Below are 19,614 nucleotides of genomic sequence, written 5' to 3'. Positions count from 1 at the left end.
CCTCGTTCTTTTTGCTGATACAGACTAACACAGCTACTCCTCTGAAACCTGACTCTCGGAGAACTCTCACCATCTATCCAGAAGATGGCCAGGCTACAGTCCAGTTGTCTAAAACATTCTGCTGCTCTAATTGCTCACAGTAGCAGTCTGTAGTGTTCCCAGGATATTATTTAATAGGTTTATCTAAGGAGTAGTTTTCCCACTTCTGAGAGCTGTTAAACTGCTTTACTTCTTTAGCCTACAAAATATTGATGCCTTTGACATCTATAGAAATACTGAAGTGCCACTAGTTTATAGGGAAAAAGTTCATTTCTTAACATTTCAACGTGCCATTGAATGTAGCTGCTAGAAGCAAAAATCTGTCTGGAATGTGTTGCTCCCAGAGGAGGAAGGGGTGGTGAGTGGCAGGGAGTAACTTAAATGTACCTTGTTTTTAAAAGAGCAGTTCAGTTGAGAGCTGAAGAGCCCCAGTTATAACAAGTCCTTATGCTCTAGCACTGTTGCTTGGCCCGTGAAGCTACAAACAAGACACATCAGGTTCAAAGGCAGTGCTTATTCCTCAAAAGTCTACGTAAATTCTTTAGCACTTTAAAGAAATCTTCACTATATTTTTAATTAAGCCAAATTTGTATTTCACTTTTTACTGCTCCCATTCTGCTAAGCTTCAGTTACTTGTTACAAACATTCCAGAAGTGAAAGTTAGCTCTGAACTAAACCCATTACACACTATTTTGTAGTTAAAACACAAGCAAATTATGTAGACATGCATGTACAAGTAGTTTAAGGGAGCGAACTCACATATTCTTTAGTTCCGTTACCAGAGTTCAGTTTATGCAGCAAACAAATACCAATAATCACTGTTCTGAAACTGTAGCATGTCATTTATCTACCTGTACAGGAGAGATGGCATCCAAGCTGCTAGCACTTGGTGGACGTCCCTTTGGCATGACTCCAGGTGGTGGCTGTCTAGCCTTGTTCATGACATTACTGCAATTGGCTACCATAGTGAGGATGGTCTCTGACAGCTCCTGAGAAACACTCCTGAGCAGAGAAGAATTAGGTGATAAGCTATATAGCATTCCTGAGGCTGGCCAATCCAGCCTGTTCAGTTTCTCTTTAGCAAGTGGGACCATGTATTTCAAGACAGGTAATAAGTGTGGCTTTGGAGAAGTAGATAAAAGTTAAGATTTTGCAATTACTTTACAATAATTTGACTATCCCTATTGTTATATCTCTTCGTTAGACTCACTAAGCAGTCAAGTGACTTGAGAAGCACTCTAGAGACTTCTAGAACCTACAAACCACAGCATGTCTAAGACTTACGCTAGACCTTAAACCCAAAACAGATAGCTGAGAGACTGCAGATACCAGCTTTAGTGAAAAGTTACACTCTTAAAAGTCAATATGCTTAGGTACATTCCCCTCATGCTAAGATGACGCATGTTTTCAGATCCACATTTCATCAGGCATTGGAACATAAGGAGCAATTAGCAGTGAACATGGAGTACCATATAGCTCTAAGAAAGCAATAAAACCCTGCCCCCTCAGGTGAACAGACAGTCCTTGCACTTACAACTGGTTCCTGAAAATCGCGTTGTAAGTCGAAACAGCGTAACTCGGAACTGCAATCCACTCCATTGCAGGACTGAGCATCGTAAAGTCAAAACCAATCATCATAAGTTGAATCAGGGTATCAATTCATAAATGCCATTCATCGTAAGTAATAACTGTACTATACTGAATCTTAGCTACATTTTATTTGATTTCCATTCGATACATAGGAAAAAGGACAGTCTTGATAGGGAAACTAGGAAAATAAAGTCTGGAAAACTATGTCAATACTCATGACTTAGATACACTACTGAATAACTTCAGGACACACTGGGTCTCCTAAAAACAGAATATGCATCTTTGCCATAACAAAGTTAAACAAGAACAGACTCCTAGGAAGCCCTAGTCTATTTCTTGGACAATATTTGAAATATGAGCTCTGTAGAAAAATAGAATGAGACAGTTTAAGAGGCGGGGAAGGCTGAAGTCTCCTTTTGGATAAGACTACCCTGTTCTCCTATTTCATCAAGTTGTACTTTGAGTATCAAGGTTATATACCATATGATTAGAGTTCTGTTACTGTAAGTCCAAGACCATCACTGAGTTGCTATCATTCCATTTTCTGGCATTTTTATGCAGCAATAAGGGGCTCTGGTTTGACCTAGCTGGCTAGTGTCACAGGAAAGCACTTAAGAGGATGGGCATTTATTTACATGACTTAAGCAATAGCGAAAAATCTAAGACATTTTAACAAGATCTCAAGATGATCCAATATATTAAGATCAAAACAAAAGACCAGACAAGTCGCTAACAGCTTTTCTCTATAGAGACCTAGAAACCAAGATCCAATATATAAATTAAGGTCTTCAAGAGATGGGCATAATATGGGAATAGTGGAAGTGCTTTGCAGAGAGAAAAGAACATACCCATTGCTAGTGAGCCTACTTTCATGACAGCAGACTACCAGTTTCTTGCTTCAATAATATTTGTTGAGTCAGTTTGCAAGACTGTGCAAACAAAAGACTCTCTACCCCAAGAACTGCACAATTTAAGTTTGGTGTGGATATACTTACTGTAGTAAACCCCAGAGATTATTTTGACTGACTATGTCCTAATTCAGGGACAACTAGCAATAGTCTGCTTAAAGGTGCTAAATCTTTGGGGTGAGGGATGTATAATTAAAGGTACATTTAAAGCAAATGATGTTTGGGTGATCAACTTACTTCCATGTTTAAGAGGAGACAAGTAATTCCAGGTAAAATAACTGCTTAACTACAATGTTTTCAAAAAGCTTTGTATGTCTACTCAACCTCAGCTCTACCTTAACAAGTTCTATGCCCGGAAGTTGAAGTTTTTTAAAAAGTCTAAGCATTGCTCAGCAGCAACCCTCTCAGATATTTCATACCACCACAGCTCTCCAACATGGTTTCTATTCCCACATTCCACAAATTAGAGCAACATGACCCACATCAACCATGAAAACTTCTTTACCTACCACTCCCCATGCTGTTGGCTACCATTATCTATAGTTCAGCCATGTGGACTTTAGAAGTCCAGCACTATCATGGCAAGAGATGTGCACTGTCTCTAAGTCAGCTCCCTGTGCCTCAAATTTCCCCATTATCATATTCTACAGGTCAATACTAGGTCTCCCCAGCTCTGACTCCCTTCTCTGTGGTATGTCTCTAAAAAGGACAACGAACCTTTACAGTCTGAGTAGAGCTCCAGGTATACATATTCAGAAGCCAAGGAAAAGAGAGGCGAACATGCAATGTCACATGTAATTACTTCACTAAAGTTTATTTTTAATCTGAAATAATTTGAAGCAGAGACTAGAGGCATTTCCTGGCCACTCTAAGGTTTTTAATCTTGAGGGGGGGGGGGAGGGAGGAGAGGGGACACTGGGAGGACAGAGACCATCCCAACATACATATAAAAAACCACCATTCCTCTTGATATAAAACCACTGAGTAGACTGGGCATGGGGATCTCTAGAAAACAAAAAGGGCTGTACTGCTTCACAGAAAGCCTTAAGTGTCAAAAGTGCATGCTGCCCAAGATGAGGGCATCTTTCAGTGGGCTCTTAGACCTTATACAGTAGCAAGTAGTCAGAAGATAAAACTATTAATTTGTTATCCTCCGAAATATTACAACTGGCCTTCTCATATAGAAATAGATCCAAGGCTAGACTTGTAATTTGCCTCTTAAGACAAGTCTTTATAAAAAGAATCCCTTGTTCTACATTAGCTATAGCACCCACATTTTGTGAAAAGCGAGCAGCTACCCAGTAAGCAGACCTCAGAATTTTGAATGAGTGCTTTCTCTCCCCTTCCACAGACTGATCAGAATTAAAGTGGCCTTAATGCAGTTTCTTAATTCACTAATTAAACTAAACTGAATTATGGTCACTTCAATTTTGAACAGAAGCAGCCACACAGGGATTTAATGCAGATCAACTAATCCACTTCCAATTCACACCTTTAGTTAATTTGGATTAATTTTCCTGGGTGCCCCCCATGTAGGCAAGCCCAAAGTATTGCCTATTCTCCATCTATAACCAGATGGAGAAGCACCTCACAATCCCTACTGTATTTATCCTCACACCACCCAAGAGGTAGGGAAAGTGCTATTATCCCCATTTTACAGATGAACTGAGGCAGAGAGACCGTGATTTCCTCAAGGTCACGAGGCAGATTGGGTTCACGTTCCTGCTCTGTTAAGTCTCCAGAGTCTGAGGCTGACCCCCTAACCACTAGACCATCTTTCCTTATGCATTCTTATTTGTAGCGGTTAATTCACATCAAGAGTGAGTTTCATAAGATTGCTCTGAAAGCATTTAATGTAAGCTATTGCTGTAGTTGCTACATGGATACTATGTGGATGTGAGGATGAGATTGTTCGTTATGGAGTCTATTTAAATAAGGCTCACACTTATGAAAGTTTGAAGCCAGCTTGGATAAAAACTAAATAATTCATATTTTATTGAAATTAAACACAGGTTCTTTTAAAAAATAAATCCATTTAAGATTAAATTTGAAGTTGACACCCTATGTTAAGGCCTAAAATGATTAAAATTAAAATGTTTAAAATAATTTAAATGAAATACAAAAAAAAATATTAAGCAGTATATTTGATGCCAAGTCTTAAAGAAAGTCAAATAACTGAATTGGCGGACATCACTAGTTAACCACCTGGAAACAGAATTTGTTGAAGTGCTAAAGCAGCTGTAGACAAGTGCAGAGAATATTTTCTTCATTTCAGTTTATTCAACTACTTCAGGTCAATGACTAATTCCTCCTAAGGTAAGCCAATTGAGAGTTGGAAAAACAGCAGGAAAATTTAGACTGGAAAAGAAAAACCATGTATACACACTAGATGCGAGGATGAGATCTACTAGTTCCATAATCTTGAAGAACATAGTAAATTGAACTGATTTCTGATCACTAACTATAGTGAATAGTTCCTTCATTCATTAATCAGTTTTAAATGCAAAATAAGAGAAATGCATCATCCAGCATTTTCTAAAATACTAGAAGACTTCAAGTTAAGAATCTGAATAAATGTCAATTAAGCTGTTTAATTGCTTGAATAATAGGTACAGTTATGATGTATCCTCCTGGTTAGCATAATGTTATGTTAATTTGTAACTAAAACTGTTTTAATGGTTACCAACCAATGAGGATCAACCTCTTAGGAAAATAACTAAAAAATACAAGTGCAAAACATGATTAAAATCAATTAGTGATTCCTACTTGCTGATTTAAATCTGATTTGAAGTCAATACACCCCGTTTGAAAACGCCAATGTTAACCTAATATGCCATGAATTCTACAAGAATCTCACATACTAATGTCCTGACATCTAGACAGCAAAAAGAACGGATATACCTCAAAACAGGTAAAATTGAAGACTCAGTTTTTCTCATCTTATAAAACACTACTACTCCACTGTGCAATGCAGAATTGTGTGGAAATTAATGTGCATGCGGAATTTTCTTTCCCCCATGGAAATGGGCTGCAGTGCTGCTAGCCCTCACTGGACCCAGCAGACTCCTGGCAGCTGCCAGCTTGCCCTGAAAAAAGGAGAGGGCAGCACACAGAAAACTCTGTGCAAGCCTAGGATTGAGCATCAGGCTGTTTCTCCCTCCAGATCCCTAGGCTTGGGGTGAGATACGGGGGCACATGCGGCTAGACTCTTGGCGGAGGAGGGGGAGGCAAAGGGGGCAGAGAAACAGAAACTAGTTGTGATAGGGATTTTCTGTAACTCTACTCCTGGGGGGGGGGAGGAGGAGGAGGAGAGATTATAGACACTTGCTGACAGGTATTTTGAAATAAATTACCAAAAATAATTGAAACTGGCATGATTATGCAGTGTTATTTTGACAAAATTCGCAGAATTTTTAATGTTTTGGTGCAGACTGCCCCCAAAAGTACATTATGTAACAAATTCTAGGTTTAAAATTTAAGTATCTCTGCATATGTTAACTTTGCAAAGGATCATTTAGAATTGGTAAGACAAACATGGAAGCCCATTTGCTTTTAATGTAGCAGCCCTAATGAGAAATACAGGAAGATACCCCACCTACTTACTCTGCAACCACAGGAAGGGGGGGAGGGGGGGGGAAGAGAGAATCATAAAATTTTGTTCATCAATATAAAAAATAAATATTAGGAGAGGCTAAATTGCCAGTTAGGTATTTTAACGGGTGGGGTCAAATGTTTATGGAGCCAGACCTAATTTTAAAAAAAAAAGTTACTGTATCATTCCTTCCTGTAAGTGAAACCTATTTACTTTTCCTTGACTCAATTCTCCTCTCCCCCACTCATTTTTCTATATTCTTCCTCGTCTTCTCCTTTCCCATGTTGTGTTTACCCCTTTCCATATTATCACTCCCTTTCCTGTGTTCACTATTCAGTCTCCACTCTCCCCCAACCTCCATTTTCTCCTCTCCCACCCCCACCCCCCACAACTGTCCCCTATCCTTCTTCCTAGGACATAAGTTCAAAGGTATGAGGCTGGCTGGAGTCCAAACACTACCATCCTCTCCTCAAAAAACCAAGCATGTGTACAGAAATTGAGAACCCTCCTCCTTCTTCCCCCCGACCCCCAAGAAACATTCACTCTCATGCAGCTTCCCAGAAGCTCAAATAGGCAGTCCGTGTATCATGTGCCAAGCATGTCCCAACCCCCTTATGCCCACCCACACAAGTAGCCTCTCCTCCTCCTCGGTTCTCTACCCTATTCTCACAGTAGTTCCTTCCCCTACATTTGCACAAAGAAGGCCATTCGCTCGGATTCCCATACTTGCACTTCTTGTTCTTCCACTTACTTTGCCCCTTCAACCTCAAGATGAGTCTAGCCCTGCTCAGAGAATGGAAATTGCTGTAGAGCAGGAGGAGGAAGTGAGGCAATATCTATTCTTCCTCCTCCCCGCCAGCGGCTCTGCCAGATACAATGATTCAGGAGCCAGTCAGCACCAACAGGAACCGGGGGTAAAGGGAGAGAGAAAATGATGTGGTCTTGGGAGAATTAAGAAGAAAAAGAAACCACCTTTTCATTTTTATTCTTCTACACAGAGCAGGCAAGGTATGTTTGGGAGGACTGGGGGGAAAAAGAACATGCACATCTATTTCATCTCAGCGACCGCACCTAGAGGGACACTTGTGGCAGCTTTTTAGGGTCATGAAACCCCTATAAGTACAAGTACTTTAAAAAAGGTGCTACCGCCAATTTTTGACTCATTGTATACATATTCCTTGAGTAAAGGATTTCCCCCTCCCTTCCCCTTCAAGTAGCTTAGTGGTCTGTGAGTTTATCAGATACTTAGCAGTTAAACAGGATTTCAGTGTCTATGCTCATCTGACTTCATTGCAAACTGTTCTTCAGCGTAAACAGCTGTTTAAAACGTATTGCTATAGAGCAATATTGCTGTGTTTACTAGCATAAGGACAAAGTGGTTTGGTCAAAACAAAGATTTCCAGGACATTTCTGGCATCAGTAGAAGTTCCTGGCACATCTGTTGAAATTAGATATCCCTATAACTAAAGTGCTGGTGTACCTTCCTAAACACATGATATACCACGGTGCAATTTCAAGGTAAAATGACGGGGAGACAACTTCCCCCCATAAATTACAGTAAATCTGAACTTAAACTTTCTGGCTAGAAGTTACTAAAATGCTTGTTTCTAAATAGGGCTGAAATCCAAGAGTTTAGACCTGTGATTGTGATTTGAAAGCCTGCATACAAGACTCTTTTCTTCTCAATCTAGTCTCCTTTAGTAATTTTTCTTGCAGTGTGCAAATGGTTCAGATTCTTAGATAAAAATTAAGAGGAAGTAAAGGGTTGAGAAGATTGTTTTGGACCTTCTAGTTCTCCACCCCAGGGGACATTAGGATTCAGAACACAGCCAAGTTATTGCTTGTTCTTAAGTGACCACTATGCAGACTAAAGCTTTCTAAATCCAGAGATAAAGAAGATTTTAATAGCTTATGCATAATACTTGAGAGTACTGTCAAGAGGAGTTTAGCAGTAAGAGCCAATAATGTGTTCAATCTAGGACTGGCTCTAAATGGTACAGCCCCATCTTTCATATGCACCAAGGGAATCCAAACTTCCGTTTTAAGGTAGTTTTGCAACTCTGACACTTGCAGTTGAGTCTTCAAGCATATGCAGTTACCATAAGCGTGCAATTTTCTTACCCAGCACAAGCTTGTAGGCAGGCCAACATAGTTGCGAGTGTTTCTGGAGGAAGCTGAGCACTTTTGGGCTGGTCTTTCTCTGGGGCAAGGCCCCCCAAAATAGATGGGCATCGTCTCTTTAAGAAGGTCATACAGGCCTGGATGAAGGGCTCCTGGGGAAGAGAAATTCTTTTAATCTCTATTTAGACTGCATACCAGCCATGATTTCAAATTTAGCAATTGCAAGGTGGAAAGAATTGCACTAAGCTATTACATAGTTCAACATTTTCACTGAACTGTCAGACTGAAGTAGTTTTCCACAACTTCAATACTACTTAAAACTGATATAGTGACTTAAGTCACCAAAAATAAAATGCAGAAATGAAATAAAAATCCTGCTTTACCCCATGCTCCCGAATTTTATCTGTGAGCCATTTGTCAAGTTTGAGGTATTCCCGTCGAGAGGCAAGTGCAGCAAGGTCAATAACAAAGGCAAATGGAGTACCATTTAGCAGCATTGACAAGGCCTAAAGAAAAAAAAAATAAGACTACTAGTCAAAATATCAGGTTACCCTACCCATTCTTTCATGATCTCTGCTCCCCACCTACTTTTTGGACGAGTTTTGCTACAACATGCTGCTACTGCTTTCTTGGTCAACAAAAAAATTTGGTACTAGTCGCTTCATAGTTATGTCTTGCTTATAAGACTAAGCAAGCGGTTCTAGATCTGAAAGCATGACACTACCTTCAACTAGACTTGACCTTGTGCTTGGGCTTTTACAGTCTTAATATGAAGCCTTACCAATAAATGGCAGAGTAATTTAAAAAAAAAAAAGTTACTCAGTTTCTATTGCAACACCACAGAAATCAAATCAAAATATCTTATCACTCCCTGAGCACAACACAGGAGTATTTCACATCCATTCTGAATGTGCCTCATGGTCAACAGTAGTTGAGGCATGGAAATTTTTTTTCAGAAGGCAGTCTGTCCAGCTATACCAAATGACACCCCAAATTTGTTACATCCACTTTAACAGGTGACAGATACCTCAAAAAGGTGATAAATACCTCAAATATAAGTTAGCTGAAACTGTACAGCACATACAATTTCAGTGGACTAGTATGGAAAGTTACTGAACTATTGTCACTTGTTTAACACACCTAAGTACAACTGTGCTATCTTTAAACAAGTTTAATTTTCTAGAGTAAGTTTCCTATGCTCCCACTTCCAGCATCTTCAAGAAAAGTAAGTCGGTTGAAACTATTCTTCTAGTTCTAGATCGTTTTTATAGTCTTTGATACCCACTTATGCCAACATCTGAATCCAGACATTCTAGCAATACAGTTCTTACTAACTTTCTATCACTTGCTAGTTTAGTTTCTCTTATAAAAGGAAGATGAAGTTCATACACAGCACACTAAATAAGTGACAAATGCCTCTCAAAAAACTCACCTTCAAGTCTTGGGCAACATCGAGAATGCGTGACAGTTTTGCCTGGTCATACTGCTCCCCTCTCATGTACCATTCAGCCATTGCATGCATGATAAGTTGGCGTATTGAAGGAGACTGGCCCTGGGGAAAGTTAAATTGTGATTTCACTTTATACAGAGCTGCTTTTATTTAATATTATTATTATTATTATTAAAAACACACTCCACAGGTTGTTACAGACGTTTACATTTAGAATAGCTCACTCACACTTATGCAGGATGTTTCACCTATTCACCACAGTTTTAATGGTGTTTACATGCAAGTTCTGTAGTTAAAACTGGTTATATTTCATTCAGATAATCTACTGTAAAAGCCTAAAATCACCACGTAGACATGATTCTACATCTTTGAATTTCCTTTTGAATGGTGAAACAAGTTGAGTTCACATCCCATGCTATTCCACCAGTAAACCGGTCTAATTCTTTTCCCAGTCACATAGGAATGGAGATTGGAATAAACTATTGTAGCATGCCATCTGCACTTATGTAATGGAATACCACATCTCATGGCTTAATACATGTTCTTGGAGATGGAATGGGAGTGAGGTCCCAAAAACAAACAGAATTCAGCTTTTCATTGGTATCAAGGGTCTTAAAGTCTAGCTGTTCACATCTTGGGAGCACTTAATTTTACCAGCTGATGAAACTGCATCATGAAAGAGACCAACGTTCTGCATTTATGCCACAATCTGGGCCAGTGGAAAAACTTCAGATCTTGCAGTTAAGATCTTTACTCAACTCATGCTTTGTTGCAGAAGGCTTTCTCCAGTCAAGCAACAAAGACAACTCTACCCTTCAATTCAAGAGATTTTCCTAATGTAAACAAAACCACCACAACACAACTGGGAGAGCTTGAAATGAATGCGAAGTCATGGTCATTCAGTGGTGTCAGTTTGGACCAGGACCAGGTTGTTTTTGTATCACTGAAAAGACGGTTACTCACCGTTGTAGTTGTTCTTCGAGATGTGTTGCTCCTATCCATTCCAGTTAGGTGTGCGCGCGCCGCGTGCACGGCTCTTCGGAAGATTTTTACCCTAGCAACTCCGGCAGGTCGGCTGGGCGCCCCCTGGAGTGGCGCAGCTATAGCGCTAGATATATACCCCAGCCGACCCAGCCGCTCCTCAGTTCCTTCTTGCTGGCTACTCCAACAGTGGGGAAGGAGGGCGGGTCTGGAATGGATAGGAGCAACACATCTCGAAGAACAGTTACAACGGTGAGTAACCGTCTTTTCTTCTTCAAGTGATTGCTCCTATGCATTCCAGTTAGGTGATTCCCAAGCTTTACCTAGGCAGTGGGGTCGGAGTGAGACGTGGCAGAGTGTAAGACTGCTGAGCCGAAGGCTGCATCGTCTCTAGATTGTTGCACCAACGCGTAGTGGGAAGCGAAGGTGTGGACAGAAGACCAGGTGGCCGCTCTACAAATGTCCTGGATGGGGACATGGGCCAGGAAGGCGGCAGACGAGGCTTGTGCTCTCGTAGAGTGAGCGGTGAGGCGGCTAGCTGGCACTCGAGCAAGCTCGTAACATGCCCGGATACAAGATGTTACCCAGGAGGAAATCCTCTGAGAGGAGACCGGCTTGCCTTTCATGCGATCAGCAACCGCTACGAATAGCTGGGGCGAACGCCGGAAGGGTTTCGTTCGTTCTATGTAAAATGCGAGGGCCCTGTGGACGTCAAGGGTGTAAAGCTGTTGTTCATGACTTGAGGCGTGCGGCTTTGGGAAAGAGACCGGGAGGAAAATGTCCTGGTTCAAATGGAAGGCCGACACCACCTTAGGGAGGAAGGCCAGGTGTGGGCGAAGCTGCACCTTGTCTCCATGGAAGATGGTATACGGTGGACCAGCCGTTAGGGCACGAAGCTCGGAAACTCGTCTAGCTGAAGTTATAGCGACGAGAAAAGCCGTTTTCCATGACAGATAGAGCAGGGAACACGTGGCCAGGGGCTCGAAGGGGGCTCCCATAAGCTTGGCTAGAACTAGGTTCAAATCCCAGGATGGGGCAAAGTCTCGGTACCGGACCGGCTTGGGACCACTGGTGCACTCCGCACTGAAGAGGACTGCTGAGCTGCTGGTGCCGGCACGGTAGGGCTAAGTGCCGACTCCATCAAGAGCTGCTTTAACCGAAAGTCTCTCTCTTTCTTTGTCCTCGGCTTAAACGACTTGCAAATAGGGCACTTATCTACACGATGGGACTCTCCTAAGCAGCGCAGGCAGGAGTCTGAGGGTCCCCAATCGGCATGGGCCGCTGGCAAGCCGAACAGGGCTTAAACCCCGGTGCCTTGGGCATGAGCCCGCACCGGTTCGGGAAAAGAGGGGCTAAGCCCCGCCGATTCCCCTTAATCCACTAACGAACTAACTAAGCTAACTAACTATATACACTAAATAGAACAAGAACCAGAGATAAGCTAGGGATGTGGAGGTCAAAGGAGCACTCCACTGTTCCAACAGCCGTTAAGAAGGAACTGAGGAGCGGATGGGTCGGCTGGGGTATATATCTAGCGCTATAGCGGCGCCACTCCAGGGGGCACCCAGCCGACCCGCCGGAGTTGCTAGGGTAAAAATCTTCCGAAGAGCCGTGCACTCGGCGCGCGCACACCTAACTGGAATGCATAGCAGCAATCACTCGAAGAAGAACTTCACTGTTCAGATGTACTTGAGCACAAGATTCTTCTAATGCAGATAGGCCAAAAGACAGGTCTCAACTACAGCCATCTTTTCCTTACCTCTCCCATTTGGGTAGCTCCATCAGTGGTAGCAACAGTGAAAGCTATAGCATGGAGAGAGCAACACGTAACCCCAAAACAGCCTGCTTATGTACTCATTTAGCGCCTCACATTTGCATATGCTAAAAGGATACACAGCCAGCCACTTCATGACCGCTCTCAGTTTAACAGATACAGGAATTGCAATATTGCATCAGACAAGTGTGACATTTGTAAAAGTATACTGCTGTACAGATACTTCAGCCCAGGATGTATAATTATGGAATAGCCAACCTCTAGGAAAAGTTAATTGGGCTTATGCCTGAACCGACAGTTTATATCCCAAGATAATGTACTTCTTACAGGAGACAGAGTAATAGAAGACGAGTTTAAAAAACAATAAAAACACCGACAACACTCTATGTGCCAACCAGCAAGACTTGTTTAGTTTTACAAGGTCTTAGATTGAGCCTATATTCAAGTTTGTGTTTCCTAAGCTGATCTTTTGCTAAAAAGAGTACTTTTTTACACAATGCAAAAAAGAGACCAAGTCACAGCAGTTTGCCTTAAGATCCAAGTGGTAAGCAATCACCAGCAATATTTTGTAGAAAGTATTGAATTTTTACACTACCCTGGTCATAAATGAAGACATTTCAATGCTTTGGTGTTCCAGCTGCCAAATCAATCCAACACAAGCTTCTAAAATAAAAGTAATCAAAGCTTTTGAGTAGTCAATTGAAACACTTACCTGTCCATGCCACGCATAGTGCAAAATGATGGCAGAGTTGGGGTGGTTGCCAAGAAAAATTGGCATAAGTGTAGAGATGAGTTCATGGCGTAAGGTATGCCAGGAAGTGTTGATCTGTAATAAGGCCAATACCAACATATCTGGGCAGTGCTTGATAGGGAAACTGAAGAGCTGCTTAACTTGCTCATACTGTCCCACTTCTGCCAACCGCAACAGAGACTCAATCAAATCCAGGCTCTTCCTAACAAAAACACAAAGTTATATACTAGATGACTAACAGGATTCTGGTCTGCAGGCAATGCCAAGCATTATTAAAATGCCAATTTCAAATAAACAAATTTCATACAACTGTTACAACTTTGCTGAACCCAACTGAGTCTGCAATGAGAATATTTCTATCTGATTTTCATTAAATATTTAAACTCTGCATTTAATAAAAGGTTCAAAAGGTCAGCGTCAACTACTCTTCTAGTGAAGAGGTATTAAAAACCCCACCTCCAACTGAGATATTTCAGGTTGAATATACAACTGAAAACTGTGGCTATATACACACACACTTTAAAAACTCGTTTTATTTCAGGTACCTGGAGCAAGCTCCTCCAGTGTCAGGGGGCGGGGGGGGGGGGAAGAGAGACAGCTGAAATTATATCTCCTCCATTGCCTGTAGTCAGCTCTCAGCATTTGTGTCTAGTGTTTCCCAGATATTTCTACTACTTTAGAACATACCCAACTGCATCATAGAACCCTGTTCTTGAATAGAATACCTATATATTTAGAAGTGAAAAACTACTTGCAAAACACATTAGTAGGAACTGTCCCAGACAGCTAAAGACACCAGTGGAAGGATCAACTGGCAGCATGCTTTACAAGTGTTACTATGGGCAAACATGGGAAGTGCTCTGATAATGCAAGAACCAAGCACTAATTATACATTATACAGTAATTACATAATTAATGGCTCATCTGCTGAAATATGCGTGCAGCTAAAACTCAAGTCATTTGAAAAAGCCACATTTAACTATCAAATTAGTCTTATCATCCACTTATGAGAACATAGTTGGATTTATGTGACCAGGTTTACCATGTGGCAATTTCTCGATTGTCATCCTCTGGTGGTGCTTTCAGGATGTCTGTGGCAACAGCATGACAGGGGTAGTCAGCAAAACAGAAGATCTCTGGGTTTATGAGGGAATGCTGGATGAAGGAGAGCTAGAACATGTTCAGAAAAATCAGGTTAGATCTTCAGAAAAAAAAGTTACATACCCTCTTTCTTCCTCAATCACCAAGAGAGATTTTCAGAAGAGACTCAAAAGTTTGTGCGTATGTTTTGCACTTCAGTTTGTACTGTATCCAGGACTTTAATCTTATTGTGTAACCAGGTTAAAGCCTTGCCACTACACAGTTATTGAACATAGTTCCAGTTCCATCTACACTACAAACTGGAATAATGTTGGTAACTGTTTTCCTTAACAAGGATGCGTTCAACTCAATGTGCTTTAATATCCCTTAAGCCTTCAGATAAGTATAGTCTAGTCAACTGTATAACTTGTTTAAGATATGTGCTCTGGGTCTGTAGTCACTCCCAGACAGAATTGCAAATTCATTCTTAGTTCTGGGATTAGTCTATTTAAGTTACTGTTTCACTACTGAATGATGTCCCTTACTACACAAAGATATTAAGCCAGTACAATTGTAACTGTTAAGCATGTAAACTGCCCAGTACAATTAATTTGGCAACAGCTCCAAAATAAGCCTACCTGGCCCTCGGCATGTTTCCAAGGTCTGTATATGAGATCAACTGGGAAGACTTCCATGCCGAGCCCTCTTTGGATACCGTACACCACAATCTGCAGACCCTTGCTGTCACGAAGTTGAAACCCAGGGTGGTCCAGTTCATAGGTTACTTCCTTGAAGTTCAAACTAGGATTCTGCAACCAGTAAAACAGGTTACCCAGCATCAAGATAACATCCATAAACATTCCTCAATACTTTCTGCAAGTGCACCAGGCTATCAATGATCATTAGTGCATTTCAATGGAAAAATTTCAGTACAAATAGTTTGGCTCAGCTGTAATTTAACTGAAAATAGGATCTTACAACAGAGTGTTAGACAAACTTAACTAGTGACATCACAACCAGAAAAGATTACAGCATCTGAATTCTAGCTAGGTGCTCCTGTCTTCCATGCAAGTTGCATAGTCCTTGAGGCAAAAAAGTGCTTATAAGGTTTTCTGTGATGAGGAATACAGCATATTAGGATGCGTGTAAGATAGGAGTAAACAGCATGGAAAAGTCACTCAAGTTAAAAGCAGCAAAGAGTCTTGTGGCACCTTATAGACTAACAGACATTTTGGAGCATGAGCATGCATCCGACGAAGTGGGTATTCACCCATGAAAGCTCATGCTCCAAAACATCTGTTAGTCTATAAGGTACCACAAGACTCTTTGCTGCTTTTACAGATCCAGACTAACACGGCTACCCCTCTATCACTCAAGTTAGCCATTCTCGCACCTTTAGTTTCCTGTGGTATTATTTTGAGACATTTTTATTCAAGTGAAGCAATAAAGACATTTCAGTTCAGAAGTGCTGGTACTCTACTCCTGAGAAGAGTATACCAGAATTGACTACTAGTTGCTCTGAATACTAATTACAAATAGTCTATATTGATATATTACAAGCAAGAAGTAACAAACTTACCAACTCTTTAAGAACATCAATCAAGACCTCCACATTCCAGGTATGGGCTTGTGTTCCATCACTTTTATCTTTCCCATCACTCCAGATCCCACTGCCAGGAGCCGAAATAGACTGCAAATGAAATGCATCTGATCATATACTAGTTAAAGTTAAACAAGCACCAGAAACCAGAGCTTCAGAACGTCCCATTATGAGCAAAATCAAGCTGTTAAGTAAGCTAGGAAGAAAGAGTTCTGCACTTTTAATAGCACCTTTCACCTAAGAATCAAAGCACTTTACAGACATGCCTCACTGTGATGCAATACCCCTCTGCAGAACAGGAATGAAAATGTGAAGTGAAGAATACAAGTTAAGTGACTTGCTTAAGGTAACTAGTGGCAGAGCCAGAAATGGAATCCTAGAGCACCAACTCCCAGTGTCCCCAGCTTTAGTGACATGTTCACATTTTAGTGAGAGGAGTGAATGTACACTGTTTACTACCACTCTTCAATAAGACTACTCACTTGTAACGGAATACCCTCTGTCAATCCCGAATGAGTTCGAGCCATCATTCCCAAAACCCTGGCAACCTGGGCAGCTGTGACCTCCCGAACACCAAACTGCATGATTATGTTGCGACATTCTTCAACACTAAAAATATAACCAGAAGAAATAGACACTGATCACAGTACCAAAGCAGGTTTCACCATGACAGCCAGCATAACACAAGAGGGACTAGAGTGTGATTTTCTGGTTAAAGGTAAATACACAGACAAAAAGTTAGCTATTTCAACCCGATTTTGCATACAATAAGGAGTACGAGACTGCTTAGCTTTGCAATGTTTTCAGTTAGAAGGGTTCTTGCTTTCTAATTCACACTACAGACACTCCCCAACTTATGCAAGCATTCTGTTCCAGACTGCCTTGGGTAACTTGAGTTTTGCATAAAATCAGAAACGTATCTGACCATTATGAAAAAATACCCTCCTATTTCTAGGTTATGGGACTTTTTCCCATAAGTGTGGATTTATGTAAGTCGGGTTTTGCGTAACCCAGGGAGCGTCTGTATTTATGTTAGGCCAAGAGGACTATTGCAAACACTGGATTTCTATACAAGTTTATGTATAAACATATTTTGGGAAATTGCCATATATTCAACTCAAAACCATAGATCTCCACTAAGTAATAACCATGTGACCTGTATTTGACCACTGCATATAGTTCATGCAAATTAAACTGTAGGATTTTGCTAGTCTCTCAGCTCTCCATTAGACAGGAAAGGGGTCAAAAGTCTACAGGTAGATTACTCATGAACACCATCTTAGGTTCTGACATAGCTGGAGTACTCAATGGTTACAGAAACTTCATTAAGTACCACCCATCTGCAACAGGTGTTTGAGACCATGACTACATGCTTTGTGAGAAATTACCATGTATAAATTCACTCTACAGTTGTCAAATTTTCCTCAATTAAACCAAGGTCATCTTAATATAACTACACAATGGAATTTCAACTCATGAAATGTTTTAGCAGTTTTCTTAACTGCAGGAGCCAAATACAAAAGGCAAATTAAATTGTTTCCTACAGCTCAGGTCTTTATATCCCTCAAAGTTTTTTACTCTGAAAATTTAGACCATTACCTAATCTATAGGAGCATAAGTAAAAAGAGTGATTTTGAGTTTCCTTTAATCTATGACTATGAATACCTTTGATTTTTATCTGAACTGGGAAGATACTTAAACGGCATAAATTATATCTAAATTATTAAAAGTAAGGTATTTTTAAACCAAAGTTATTTTCACCTTTGGATACTGATGCCATCTCTGGGTTTCAAACACTGCGGGGAGGTATTTAAGGCTATTCAGAAGAAATTTTTTAAGTATGGAACTGTGTTCCCTCTAATTTTTCCCACACATGTGCAGAATGAATTTTATTATGTGCACCAATATGGAGGTGGTGTGACACATCACGTTCACATTGTAAAATTCATGTGGTGGGGGTAGGGCCAAGGGATTCAGGGCTGGGGCAGAGGGGTTTGGGGTGCAGGAGGATGCTCCGGGAGGGGGGAGAAAGAGGACTCCCCCCAGCTCTCTCCCCCCACAGTAACTTCTGGCTAAGAACCACAGGAAGACTCTTGGGGTACGTCTATACAGCAAACAGAAACCCATAGCAGCAAGTCTCAGAGTCTACAGACCTGGGCTCATGCTATAGTGCTAAAAATTGCTGTGTAGAAACTTGGGTGTGAGGTAGAACTTGGACTCAATCCCACCCCCAAGATTCAGAGCCCAAGCCTGAACATCTACATAGCTATTTTTAAGTGCTGTAGAGAGCCCAAGTCTGTAGAACAGGACTCAGACTTTCTGCTTGCCATGCAGATGTACCCTCAGAGTAATATAGAACTTGTTCATAAGTGAAGTATCGCACATTATTGTGTTAACTGAAGTTAAGAGCAAGTATTAACCAGACGGGTTCTTCACTTACTAAGAAACAAGAAGCCTGGCAAGTACTTGGTTCTGGGGCAGCTATAAGGATAATCATGCTATAAGGTACTGGCAGGGAAGCTGCGTAAGTTCTGCAGTATAGTCAAACAGTCCACTCCTTGACACTACTGCTCACAATGCTGCATGATTTCGCAGTTTGTGAAACTCTTCCTGCCCAACATTCTAGAACTCAATACAGATCTTTAATACCAATCTTCATGTGAACATTCACCTGTGTTTAAAGCTTGACAACTTGCATGAAAGGAAACTTCTAAGAACCTAAGAACATAAGAATGGCCGTACTGGGTCAGACCAAAGGTCCATCCAGCCCAATATTCTGTCTATTGACAGGGATCAATGCCAGGTGTCCCAGAGGGAGTGAACCTAACAGGCAATGATCAAGTGATCTCTCTCCTACCATCCATCTCCATCCTCTGACGAACAGAGGCTAGGGACACCATTCCTTACCCATCCTGGTGAATAGCCATTAAATGGACTTCACCACCATGAATTTATCCAGTTCTCTTTTAAACACTGTTATAGTCCTAGCCTTCACAACCTTCTCAGGTAAGGAGTTCCACAAGTTGACTGCGCTGAGTGAAGAAGAACTTCCTTTTATTTGTTTTAAACCTGCTGCCTATTAATTTTATTTGGTGACCCCTAGTTCTTGTATTACGGGAATAAGTAAATAACTTTTCCTTATCCATTTTCTCAACATCACTCATGATTTTATATACCTCTATCATATCCCCCCTTAGTCTTCTCTTTTCCAAGCTGAAGAGACCTAGCCTCTTTAATCTTTCCTCATATGGGACCCCTCTCCAAACCCCTAATCATTTTAGTTGCCCTTTTCTGAACCTTTTCTAGTGCTAGAATATCTTTTGAGGTGAGGAGACCACATCTGTACACAGTATTCAAGATGTGGGCGTACCATGGATTTATATAAGGGCAATAAGATACTCTCAGTCTTATTCTCTGTCCCCTTTTTAATGATTCCTAACATCCTGTTTGCTTTTTTGACTGCCGCTGCACACTGCGTGGACATCTTCAGAAAACTATCCACGATGACTCCAAGATCTCTCTTGATTAGTTGTAGCTAAATTAGCCCCGCCCCCCCATCATATTGTATGTATAGCTGGGGTTATTTTTTCCAAATGCGCTTTACTTTTCATTTTCCATTTTGTTGCCCAATCACTTAGGTTTGTGAGATCTTTTTGAAGTTCTTTACAGTCTGCTTTGGTCTTAACTATCTTGAGCAGTTTAGTATCATCTGCAGACTTTGCCACCTC

The 19,614-nt window shown here is 41.0% G+C and overlaps 1 protein-coding gene and 1 non-coding gene across 11 annotated transcripts in view; both read right to left on the bottom strand.

Annotated features, from left to right (window-relative positions):
• CNOT1 (CCR4-NOT transcription complex subunit 1) overlaps nt 1-19,614 on the bottom strand; it is a 104,860-nt gene that overhangs the window by 54,117 nt on the left and 31,129 nt on the right. For 9 of the 10 annotated variants that reach the window (XM_039503058.1, XM_039503066.1, XM_039503060.1 and 6 more), the window contains exons 9-17: nt 16,369-16,495; nt 15,866-15,976; nt 14,925-15,095; nt 14,249-14,376; nt 13,168-13,408; nt 9,683-9,802; nt 8,634-8,756; nt 8,251-8,402; nt 891-1,041 (exon numbers count right to left, since the gene is read on the bottom strand). In XM_039503058.1, the coding sequence (XP_039358992.1) occupies nt 891-1,041; nt 8,251-8,402; nt 8,634-8,756; nt 9,683-9,802; nt 13,168-13,408; nt 14,249-14,376; nt 14,925-15,095; nt 15,866-15,976; nt 16,369-16,495 (1,324 nt within the window). The remainder of the gene's footprint in view (nt 1-890; nt 1,042-8,250; nt 8,403-8,633; nt 8,757-9,682; nt 9,803-13,167; nt 13,409-14,248; nt 14,377-14,924; nt 15,096-15,865; nt 15,977-16,368; nt 16,496-19,614) is intronic. The other variant, XM_039503065.1, reaches the window with a different exon arrangement.
• On the bottom strand, nt 419-554 carry LOC120384874. Its single transcript, XR_005589149.1, has one exon. It is a non-coding gene; the product is annotated as a small nucleolar RNA SNORA50 (small nucleolar RNA).

Source organism: Mauremys reevesii, linkage group 16, assembly GCF_016161935.1.
Source record: "Mauremys reevesii isolate NIE-2019 linkage group 16, ASM1616193v1, whole genome shotgun sequence".
NCBI lineage: Eukaryota > Metazoa > Chordata > Testudines > Geoemydidae > Mauremys > Mauremys reevesii.
This window is presented reverse-complemented; position numbering and strand designations above follow the sequence as displayed.